We start from the raw sequence: 13,040 nt of genomic DNA on the forward strand, positions 1-13,040 counted from the left end.
TGTTTGATGTGTTTTAAAAAGTTGGCCTAGATCTACATTTTGGGTGACTGTTATCTCTGAATAATTCTTTTTCTGAAGTCTGAAATATAACAGTGGCAAAATTTCGTATAGGTTAGCCTAAAATCAGTGCCTAAGTTGTCTAATACATTAAAGAATTAATTTCTTGAGTTGGGCATTCATTATTAGGCTTATTTCATGTTTTAATTGCTGGCTATAATAAGTATATCAGATCTGATATAATTCTGGAAATCACATAATAACAGGCTGAAAATTTTTGATAATTCATGTGGGCAAGTTTGGAAACTTTTCGGTAAATTTTTGGCATAAAGATATCATTGATAACTTACTTTTTCATGTGGGCAAGCTTGGAAACTTTTCGGTAAATTTTTGACATAAAGATGTCATTGATAGCTCACTGTTTTCATTGTTATATTGCTGTTGTCATAAAGTTTTTCTTACTGCTATCCTAAGAACTAATTTCTGAAAATTAAGTACTCTGTCATGGAATTGTGATAAAATGCATATCTTTTGTTTCATAAACTGAGTATTTTTTGAGCATCTGTTGACATTGATTGCAAAGAAGTTTTTGTTCTCTTTGAGCTATAATTGTATCAAAAAAGATTTGAAATAAGCTTGTGGTTTAATTGTAATATTTTTAGAGGTTTATTTTTAAGTCTTCATCCAATAAAGCGAGCATTTTATTTTGGTGATTAAGGGATTTTGCGACACAAGTGTTTCTAATCCTCGGGTCTAACTTTTTCTCATTATCTGGTGCATTTGCATATAAATTAGTTTTGCATAAATAAAATTTACTTCCAAGCATAAGCTTGGTCGATAGAGAGATAGGTATCCATTCATCTTTGCTTGAGAAACCTACTTTTAATAGTACTTAAAACGGTGACCTTGCAATCGTCAAAGCCACAATCTTTGCATTGTCGGAGGCACCGGTATGTTAGATTTTCAGGAGAGGTATCGTTAATCACATCTTAGCGTGCTTCACCTTATCTTCTTTCTGCCAATTACTATGAAATCAGGCTCAATATAGAAAGGATTGAAGAGTTAAAACTTAGATAGGCATTTAACTAAAATTAACTAAGATTCTTGCATCTCATATTAGCTTTAAGATCTGCACTTCATATAAGATACTCATTCATCCAAGCAACAGTTGCAAATCAATTACTTGGTCCTATATTTCCTAGCAAGATAGTTGACTCCATAAGGCACTGGCATCAATTGCTTAAAATCTAATAAAATCCTATAAATCTTGCTAAATCTAAATCAAGTACTTGGTCGCTTCACTGTCTCCAGAACTGGTTGGTTTCCAACTAGTTCTTTGTCATTCCATTTCGTAGGGTCTCTCCCCCTTAGCTTGCTGTAGGGAGACAGCTTAAACGAAGAGATTGGGGATCAGGGTGATGACCCCCAATTTGAGTCATTTTCCCGGTGCCTAGACATTCTGTGCGACAACATTTTTTGGTGCCATTGCCGAGGACCAATTTATTGGGCCCGGCTCTACGACATTCATCTTTCATCTTTCTATCATTCATTTTCGCTGGCAACGACAACATTTTTTGGCGCTGTTGTCGGGGACATTTTATTCTCGGCATTTCAACGACATTTCCTCATCATTCTTCTCATTTCTCATTTTTTCATTTTAGTCGGCAACGACAACTTTTTTTGTCGTTGTTCCCGGGGATAGAGATTTTTTTTCCTTGGTTTCCTCGACATCATTTTAATAATCTCATCTTTTCCGCCATTCATTAGCCTATCAAGTAGCACAACATTTTTTGGCGTCATTTGATTTTTTCATCGCTTCATCTTTCGTCATCTCGTTAATCGTTTCATCTGCACTTTTAACACCTTGACATATTGGTTCGTTTCTTGTTTTGGTGGCGACTCCACTTCTTTCATTTATTATTTCTCAGACAAGAAGCCCTCCCTTATATCCGGTTGTTTTTGCCTTTTGGATCCTAGAGCTAGATTCATGTTCAAGTGGCGACTCCACTTCTTTCATTTCTTACAAGAATTTATACTAGAAGTTCGCTTCTTGTGGATTTCTTGATTTTTTTGAGCAAGGGTCTCTCTCTAGCATCCATTTGGTCCTTCCTTATCCCTTTAAGCAAGTCACCATGGATGACTTGTTTACCCCGTGTTATTTTACTAATTTTCTCCATGATATGCCGGAAGAGGCCATTCATAAATTGTCTTTGTTCTTGGGTGGTGATTCAGTCGCTATTAGAAAGCATCTATGTAGGTTTACTCATACAATAATCAAATATTGTAGTTCTCCCCAATATAAACATGATGTCAAAATGCATCTATTTGCCTTTTCTTTAGAGGGTGATGCTTTGAATTGGTTTCATAATTGTCCTGAAAATTCTTTCGCTTCTTTACAAGACATCATCAATGCTTTTACAAATAGATATGGTGATCAAGGTAGCTCGCCTTGTGCCCCTAAAATTATGCAACAGAATGAGAGTGATCTTGTAAAGGATCCAGCTGTCAATGAAAGATTTCAAGACAATTCTCCATATCAGAATGTGCCATCCACTTGTACCATTGCAGGACGAATCCATGATAGTGGAAAAGCAGGAACAAGTTATCAAATCAGTGTCGACAGTGAAAGGGAGAATGATAAGCATCTTATAGAAGAACTAAAGCAGTTGGTTAAAGACATGCAGTTCAGTCAAACACAGTTGGTAAAAAATATGGATCTTAAACAAGAAAAAATTATAACTAATTATGTCAAGGATATGAGAACTTTGTACACTCAATTGGAAAAACGTGATGAGGAGATGGAAATCATGAAAATTAAACACTCCGATCACGTAACCACCGTAGTAGAAAAGTGTGCTCAGAATATGGAGGATATGAGGACCGACATGCAGAGTTAGCATGCTAAGGAAATGGAAACCAAGAAAGCTAGTCATGACAGGGAAATTAATTCTATGCAAAGTAAGTTATTAGCCCTAGAGGAAAATATGACGATAATGGAATTTAATCATTCAAATCACGTGACTGCCATGGAAACAAGTTATCAAGAAGAAATAAGTTCGATTCAGAACAAATTGCTAACTATGGATGAAGAAATGACCATCATGAGATTTGGTTATAATAATCAGTTAGCAATCATACAAGCAAATCATGAGAAAGAGATAAACTCTATGCAACATTGCTTGATGACCATAAACGCAGATAATGACAAAGCAATAAAAATATGGAAGCTGGTCAGATATGTCTTCAGAATATGTTATTGACCATGGAGGAAAACCATGTCAAGGAAGTCAGTTCTATGAAGGTTGAACACTCTACCCAAATGGATGCCATAACAATACAGGTACAGAAACTTCAGCATCAGTCAGAGGATGAAAGAAACAAGGAAACGTCAACAGATCATAAGCCTCCCTATCTGCTGCAGCAAGCTCCATCTTATTATGAGGTCATTTGTTCCATTGAAAAGTGGCTAATTGAAGGTGACTCAGATAAAATGGAAATTAATAAGAATCAGGTTGATGCTTGCATGTTTGATCCACCGGTCATAAAAGATCAAGTTATAACTCATGACACTTGTGAGACTGATCCATCATTCTTGACAGAGCAAATGCAGAATGAAGAAAGACATGTCATGCATATCTTACATACTTCATCTGAGAGTTTTGAAGCAGAATGTTCCACATCATCAGTGATATAGCTTGCCACAAAGAAAAGACGCAAGATAAAGAGAATGAAAAAGCAATTTGATGCATCAGATGATTGCGAGCAGCGTGATTTTCGGATAGGAAGATGTTCTACCATGTGAAGGATTGGACATGGCACATCTGAGAAACAACCGACAGATTTGTTTGAAAGCATGCAAATGCTTAGTATGCACTATATTGAACACATCTGATGCCATGGGGCATCTTTGTATTGTTTTTCTAACCTTATGCCCTGTTACTTCAGTATTTCATTTTGTAGTTAGATCTATGGTTTTCATGTTGTTTGACTAGTTAATAAATGAAGAGCTTATATCCTTCATGTGCTTAATGTTATATGATGATTTTTGGATGGACGCTACTTATGTTATAACTTATATTGTGTATTGCATGGATGCAGATTCTGGATTCTCACATTCCTCCATTGCAGCAATGTGTCCCCAAGTAGAGTCAGATGTTGACCACTACGTGTCAACGACCCATAGCAGTACACCTCCTTTTTTCGCAAAAGGAATGACGCCTGATCGACGTGTCCGCGCCATTTAGCTATCATCATCAGCCAGATCATCATGTTATTATGTAAATCCATTCTGCATGTGTATAATGTTGGAAATACTGAGAGGGGGGTGAATCAGTATTTCTTTTTCTCACTATTGTTTTACTAGTTAAAACATATATGTTCAGAACACAAAATGAACAGCAGGAATAAATGCTTTTATTAATATAACTGTGCAGTAAAATAAATACAATAAATAGATTGTCATAATTGGTTGCCAAGCTCCAACTTGGACTTTGGTGAGGCTCCAACCTCCTGAGCACCAACTCTATTTTGCCAAGACACCAATCTTGGACTTAGGAGCACCAACTCCCAAGGACTTCAATCCTGTTCAATTCTGAGGCTCCAACCTCTTTGGTATACACTGGTATGCTGCTGCGTTCTTTTCAGCTTCCACTGCTTCTGCTGCCCCCTTTTCTTCTGCTGCTTTCACTATCTCATGCTCAGGTTATACCATTCACGAACGACCACAACAGTTCTCTGTTTTTGCTGCTTTTATATGCTCCATGCCCCTGTCCATTCGTTTCCTCTTACATGCTGGCTCTTTGGCTTCCTCCTCACTTGATCGCTTGACACTTCGGCTTCCATTCCTTTGCTTCTTCTGTCTATACACGTGTTCCAAAATCTGAGTAGAAAAACCCAAACTCCCCTTTCTTAAATAAAACTCGGCCCTTGACCTGTGGTTAATACCTTACAGGCTTTATCGGAGGCGTTTAATCACCCATCGGAAGCCACCACCCGAGCGTTTTAATCAACCATCGGAAGCCACCACCTGAGCGTTTTATCACCCATCGGAAGCCACCACCCGAGCGTTTTATCAACCATCGGAAGCCACCAACCGAGCCTTTAATCAACCATCACCGAGCGCTTTAATCAACCATCGCACAGGTTTTAATATATACCTTAACCCCGCGGCCATGTATCATATAATACACGGAAAACATTATAAACCCCCGCTCTAATTCAAATGCCGGACTTCAATTATTATGCACCCGCCTTTACAATTATCGGCGGGTTCGGATTTCGATGGTCGCAATAACTCTTAAGCCCAGACCTCCGACGAGGTGCGGACCCGATATGGCTTTAGACTCCCTTTAATATTGTTTCGGGTCCGATGAACATCGGCGTTCGCTGTAAACAATAGACCCATTCCTCCGATGTAACGCGGACCCGATGCCTCCTTACATTTCTTCCTAAACTGAATTCGGATCCGTCATATCGGCGGATTCCTTATCGGCGAGTCTTGATGGGTTGCGGATCCGATCTCCTTTAGGCTGCTCCAAATATAATTTCGGCTCTGTATGATTTCGGCGATCGCTACCTCCGCTGCTCCGATGCGATACAAGGCCTCCGCGGACCCGATGTTCCTTAAACTTGGCTTCATAATAATTTCGGCTCCGGACAGTCGGAGCTTACACTTAACAGTCCCAAAGGCCTTTGCGGACCCGATATTACTTTATGCTCCCCTTTATAATGGTTCGGCTCCGGTCTGTCGGAGCATACACTTCGGTGATTGCGAAAGGCTCCACTCCTCCGATGCGATATTGATTTCGGACCCGAAATCCTTATCCGCTGCACTTCATAATACTTCGGCTCCGGGATTTCGGAGCATACACTTCGGCGGTTCCGAAAGGCTCCACTCCTCCGATGCGATATTGGTTTCGGACCCGATATGGGTCTGGACCAATCTTAATAAGAATTCACGTCTGCCCAATGTTTCGTTTAATGGAGCATATATATGGCATATATATATGCTCTGTTCCATTTGCTCTATTTGCTCCTGTAGCTCCGCTAACTCTGTCTGCTCCATTGCTCCTCTTCTTTGGCATATATGTATGGTCTATAAGTATGGCTCCGATAGCTCCTCCGATGGCTCCTCTTGCTCCTGTAGCTCCTCCGATGGCTCCTCTTGCTCTGACACTCCTTCGATATGGCTCCTCTTGCTTTGGCACTCCTCCGATATATGTGGCTCCTCTGGCTTGGTCCGCTCCTCTTGGCTCCTTTGCTCCTCTTGGCTCCGATATGCTCTGTCTCCTCCTCTTGAATATTGCCATATTGACATCAATGACAATCTGTGTCCAACAATATAATGTAAATAATCTCAGCAGATCTGTGTCGTGTATGTAATTGCTTAGGTAAACCTACTTTTCTGGTGATGATCTACATTCTGGGAGAATTTTGTCTCACCGATCCATTCTCGAATTGTCGGCAAAGTTTTCCTTCAGCCTTATCCTAAAGCTGGAATGGATTTTGTCACTGGGATCTTAAGCGAGTCCTGATGTTATAGATCGAGTCTATGTGAAAGTGATTTGGGAATAATCCTAACTATCTGGTTAAGTTATTTTATTACAAATTGCTTGGTCTGCTGGATTATATTTGTGTCGCAGAAATGGGTAGTGTCTGTGAGGGTCGTTTTCAAATGATTTTTCCCCCTTATGATGTAAAAATATGAAAATTATGATGTAAAGTGTCTTGAGGGGTTGGAAAAAATAATTTATCCCCTCATAGGTTAATTAATTAAATTTTCTGGCCAAAAAATTAATTAAAATCCTAAGCTAGAAATTTAATTAATTCTAGGTCATAGATAAATTTAAATTCTCCAAAGGCAAAATTCGTCGGTCCTTAAAATGCCAATTGTAAAAGGTCTCGGGACTATGGTAAATTAATTATTTTGCTAAATTTTAAGCCTTTGTTCCTTGGGGTTAAGTCAAAGTCAAAATTTTGAGGAAATTAATTTAAAATGCATTTAATTGAAAAATTCAAATTTCCTTAAGAATTTAAAATTTCGACGGATGAGATTAAAAGAAATTTTGATCCTCATCAACGGTCGAGATTGCTTTGACAAGGATCACTCGAACTAGCGATTGGAGGATTTATCTTTAAATAGGAAGTCATTTGTCAGTTAATTCATCCGATCTCTGAATCATGTACTAAGTTGTCAAGCTCTCTTGTATACTTTTTTTGAATTAATGCAAAAGTCTTTGGAGTTTCAACGTGTTGTAGTGTTCCTCTTCATGATTTTATGGTAACATTGTTTTAATTTTTGCTTAATATTTTTTCTTAATTTTTATTGTTCTATTTCTCTACTTGATTTGATGGTTGATCTAGTGTTTGCAAAAGATCTTTGAAGTTATTGTTGAGCTTTTGGGGATATTCTTCGGTTGGACTAGCCAACTCTCAACACATTTTCTGAAGAGTCTACTTCATATAAGCCTCAGGATTTATCTAACGATAATCTTTTTTTTGTAGGGTGTTTTTGGGCTAGTACCTCTCTAAAATTTCAAAGTCTTTTAAATATTTGGTAGAAATTTTGATAGATCTAGTTATTAAGAGCCTTAGATTATCAGATCTGAGAGCGGAGTTGGAGTCATACTCCTCAGATCCGATAGATCTGTAAATTATTTGTATAGATCTGTTATTTCTTTGTGTAGATCTAAAATTTTGTAACATAATTTTGAATTTAAACACTTGGATTTTTGGATTTTCTCTATTTTTGTACATATTGGATATTGGGTTCTTTTCTTTTTCACTTGTGTAGGAATAGATCTGAGAATTCAGCCAAGAAAATCTTCAGATCTGAACTAGATCTAGACTTTGGAGAGCAAGATCTAGGCTCAAAGATTGTTTGTAGAAATAGATCTGAGAAATCAGACAAGTAAATCTTCAGATCTGAGATTTTTTTCAAGTAGATCTGGGGGTTTTGAGACAAATCTAGGCCTTGGAGGGCAATATCTTGTTCCAAATATTTTTGCAAGGCCATCCATTAAATATTTTGCAATAAATCTGAAGATTTAAAGCAAAATAATTTTTTTCAAAACGAGGGTTTCACGTTTTGGGGCTCCTAAGCCCAGATCTGCCTTCTCCTAGCCCAACACTAGTTCTATTGGGCCTAGTGCTAGTTCTTATTGGCCTTAGATTCTCCTTGCTCCATTTCTGATTTGAATATTTGATTTTCTGAAGCTAATCATTAGTGTGTTTTGCAGAAAATTTGGTAAAAATTTGTGTTTCGGATATTGAATTTTTTTTGGCAACTTGGGCAAGTGATCTTCAAGGCCTAGGGCCTAAGGGTTTGATCTCTAAACCTTATTTTTCCTCACTGTTTGCTACAACAGTCATATACCTTTCTAATAGTGGTGAAAAACACATCTAAGTGGTATGAAATTAACTAAAAAAATTGCTAAATACAATAATAAGTCATTTATGTTTGATGTGTATCAAAAAGTTTGCCTAGATCTACATTTTGGGTGACTGTTATCTCTGAATAATTCTTTTTCCGAAGTCTGAAATATAATAGTCGCAAAATTTCATGTGGGTTAGCCTAAAATTAGTTCTTAAGTTGTCTAATACAATGTTGGACGAAGCGGGACGTTTTTTGAAAGCGGGGACGCGGAAGCATCATTTTCCAAAAATCTAGGAAGCGAAGCATCTGCTATATATATATATTTATATTTTTTTGCATTTATACTTGAAACAAACATCCCAAATACCAAATTAGTTGTAGAAGACATGAAAACATGCATATTTTTGCATAAATCAAGATAGATATAACATCCATTGTACATTAATGATTAATTATTCGAGCATCAACCATTTAGATGCATCAACCATCTAGAATCTAGATTCTTCTCCTCTTGTCTAGCCTTTGCCTCTACCTCGATTGTTTAGGAATATTAGTCAACATTGCCCAATTTTGATCAAACTACCTAATTCAAGACTTAAAATATGGTAGAAAACGCTTAACATGCTTGATCGATGATTTTGACTTGATTGAAAGGTAATTTTTTGCTAAGGGTGTGCCGCGTGACAAAGGAGTTCAACAATTAACACCACCAACAATTAATATACTTCTACTAAAATCTACTAATACAACCCAACAAGATATTAACACTTTCTTTGACACATTTTATCAAACACTTTGTGCACACACATTTCTTCGAACACTTTGTAAGCAAGATAATAAACAATTACAGCAGAAATATATAAAGGGAAAATCAGAGATTTTATTAATCTGATTGGAGGGTTTATAGTGCAAAAATCTATTTGTGAACCTGAGATATAACTCCGGCAAATAGCTGATCCAACTCACCCCTCAAGATGATAATCGTGGCCCACTGAAAATGTCCTCGGCCCACAAATATATTGGCTTGGCAACAACTTGATAACTTGGCCCCAACAAAGGATGAATTCGGCCTCCAAAAATAGCAACCAATTCAGCCTCCAGATGACAAACTCGGCCTTCCAAGGATAAACTTGCCCTTCAACAATCAGCCTCTTCAATGGATGAACTCGACAACAGATGATAAAGTCGGCCTCCCTGAGAACAATACTTCAGCCCCTCTAAAAATGACAAATCGGCCCCTTAGCAATTGGCCCTCTTACAATGATGAATTTGGCCTCCTTCCGGAACAAGGAATTTGGCCTCAACAAACCTCCTTTAAATACAAATCCGGCCTCCAAGTGATGAACTTGATCCTCGACAACAAACCTCAAACCTGCAAATCTCTGAATACAAATGGAAGACCTGATGTGATCTAGGGTGGCACTCTAGGTCCACCAAAATAAGTTGAAGAGCCAACCAGGGTGGCACTCTAAGTCCACCAAAATTAGCTGAAGGATTTCGCTTGAAACCTTGAACCAGACTTGCTTGAGCCAAATCAATTATTCTGAAACGATAAACCAAATTGAATGCTTGAGAAATGATCTCCTCTCTCCTATATGTTTTAGCTGGACTTTCTCCAATCTTCTAGAAATCCCCTTTTTATTATTTTATTGATAAAGTCACTTATTTTCTCCAAGTGACTTTTGCCCCAAAATATTCAATAATATTTTGCCACTCCTTTTTATTTAATAATAATATCATAAAGTAAAGTTGGGAAATATTCCTTTGTTTCCTTAGCAATTTCCCTTTTTGCTAGCCCAAAGGAGACAGTTAGGCTAGTAGGAAGGGTATCTCCATTCTCAAGTAAGTGGGGATATTACAATCATAGAGTTAGGTCACTTAAGAGAAGACAAAAAGGGGAAAGTCAAGGAGAAGACATTCATTTTTCATTCCATGAGCTTTGGATGAGAAGGAGAGCTGAGAAGAGCAACTCGTACAGCAGCAAAGAGAGAATGAACAACAGGAGATATAGTGCTGAAGTCGAGGAGGAAAGCACAAATTCCAAGGCAAGTATACAGCACAGAATTTGAGGAACATTCCAGCAGTGTGGAGCATCATACTGTGTGATATTCGAGGGCAGATTTGCAGCAGAGAATTCATACAGGGCAGTATGATTTCTCACGAAATAATCAGCAATAAAATTGAGGACTTCTAGGAAAAATTTCAAGGCAGGAAGGCACGAAATTTGAGGAATTCGTACGGCATTTATTGCTGTCAGACAGTACAGCATACAGCATGATTTCTGAGAAAAATGGGCACAGATTTAAAAGTCTGTTTGGCACAAAATTTGAGAAGGCAGTGTGGTACAAATTTCTAGGAGAATGGGCATGGTTTTCAACAGATAAATTGACTGTGTTCTCTGGAAATTAATTGCTGTAATAAATGTCTGAAATAATAAATCTCCTTTCTCTCTCACTGGTTTTTCCTTTGGGGTTTTTCCAAGGACTATTGTCCAAAATTTCTTGTGTCCAAATTTTGTGGGTTTGTTTGTGTTATATCTCAGTAAAAGGAAAAATTATATTAGACTCTTGTGTTACAATTTATGATATATTCATGTTTATGATAGCAGTAAATAGAATGTGGGTTGGGCATTAAAAATGATGAGACTTTATTGAAACTTGAAACTGAGGTGGATCTAAGTAATAAATTTCTACATCTTTGATTCCCAAATGTATGTCATTATGGAAAATTAGTTATGGTTGGACTCTGACTATAAGGTCCAAACTTCAGAGATTTCTGAACAAGTATTCTAGTGTACCATTTAAACTAGTCTTCATATTTCTTTCGCTATGCTAACGTCAAAGGATGGATTACCTTTATTTTTTAAATGTATTTAGTCTCCATCAGATTTATTCTCTTTCACTAGCTATAGTAATATTATGTCACCTGACTAGATATTTATTTTCTATCCTCTTGTGTTTTGTGCAGGAGACTGCATTGTGGATTAATAGGTTATCAAGCAAAATCTTCCACTGATGGTCAACGCAATTCTTTGCCTTCTACCGTAGTTGAGAAACCTTATTCAGCAAGTGTTGTTCCAAGATGCTCAATTTCCCAGAATATTGTTTCTCATAATTTGGCTGCTTCAAAATCTCTTCCCAATCATGGGCAAATAGCAGGACCTGTTCTGGCAGACCTTGGTGTCCATAATCAACAGCTCCGTCAAGAAACCAGCAGAGATCATTGTGGAAAGTTGAATGTTCCCAACCTAGGGGTGACATTAGAATCCAAGGAACTATTGAGTGTACAATCTCATGCAATAACCAGCTCTATTCTTGTTGAGGAAAAACCAGATTTAACACTGCTATCTGCTATGGCAGCTAGCAGATTTACTGCACAACCTAGCAAGATGAGCCTGGATAAGGTTGTTTCTGTTTCTAATGGCAATCCTCTACTAGATCCTGGATTAGACATTCTTAGAAAGGGTGATGAGGAAAAGAGAGGTAATTTTGGCCAAGAACTAGATAATCCAAGCAATGCTGATGATAACTGTTCTTCTTTGGATACATCTAAGAGGAAAGCATCATCTGTGATGCTCTGTAATTCCGAAGACCTTAAGAGACACAGGAATTGTGAAGGATTTCTCATGTCTGGAACGCTGCATGAACAGGTAATAATTACTCTTATGAGCATGGTCAATAACATGATATTCATTAAGTATGATTGAACATTAATTATTTTGGTGACGATAAAGTATAATACATGATTCAGACAATTTGAAGGTGGATATAAGCCAGGGCAGAAGCTTTATCTGACCCTCCAATTATAACTCAGTTCTAAACCAACACTCAAATGCCTGTGATCTGTTCACTTAAAATGTTACGTTGGAGTTGCCTCTCCTTTTATGTTCTGAACTGATACGTTCCAGAGATTGGAAATCCTTCAGAGAGATTTTTCACTACATTGGCTTACATTCCATAATATTCAACAGATTGCTGACGTATGGAATCAACTAAAGAGATCTAGGTGTACAGGGAATAAATATTCGCAAGCAACAGTTTTTCTGCCTGGCAAATTTGTTGAGAAGGTTACTGATCATAATATACAATTATTCATGAGGTATGATGCAGTTTCTGTTTGAAAAATATAAATTATGCATGTATGTTATGGAATGTTGTTTTCTATTGACTTTCTATTTACATTGTAATTTTTCATGTATTTTATATATGTATACATATTCCTATCTTTCTTGTGTGGTTGAGTTCAAAGAAATGGAGTAAAGATTCTTCGGGATCTTCATGGTTGCCAATTTTACTGGAATGGATGCTGTTAATGCATTGTCATCATTGCAAATTGCTTTTTAGGTTGGATAGTATACGGTTTGCTTGAGTGTCTTTTTGGAGTAACCACTTTCCAGATGATCATAAAGCCTGGAAGTCAACTGGTTGCACGATGTGAAAATGGAAGAAAAATTTATTTCTTATACATGAAATTTGAGTTTTTTCCTTTTAATGTTTCTATATTCTCTAGAATGTTTTTATATCTTCTAGAATACTTTTGTCTGGCAGTCTTTGACTTGACAGGTACTTCAAAGTTTAAAGTATGACTTCACTGATCTTTATAGGGAAGGTGGCTAGTGGATGTGTGGATGCATTTCATATTTTCTACTTTTCACAGGTCCATTGCGAGT

General features: G+C 37.3%; 1 protein-coding gene across 1 annotated transcript in view; it reads left to right on the forward strand.

The window, feature by feature from the left end:
• The window catches only part of LOC149225397 (protein MICRORCHIDIA 5-like), a 165,056-nt gene that overhangs the window by 82,477 nt on the left and 69,539 nt on the right, over nt 1-13,040 (forward strand). Inside the window, exons 6-7 of the mRNA XM_089377083.1 lie at nt 11,339-12,020; nt 12,342-12,469. Coding sequence (XP_089233209.1) covers nt 11,339-12,020; nt 12,342-12,469 — 810 coding nt within the window. The remainder of the gene's footprint in view (nt 1-11,338; nt 12,021-12,341; nt 12,470-13,040) is intronic.

The sequence above is a fragment of the Pinus tabuliformis genome, chromosome J (assembly GCF_031772625.1).
Source record: "Pinus tabuliformis cultivar Carrire ecotype Pingquan chromosome J, CPIR1, whole genome shotgun sequence".
Taxonomy (NCBI): domain Eukaryota; kingdom Viridiplantae; phylum Streptophyta; class Pinopsida; order Pinales; family Pinaceae; genus Pinus; species Pinus tabuliformis.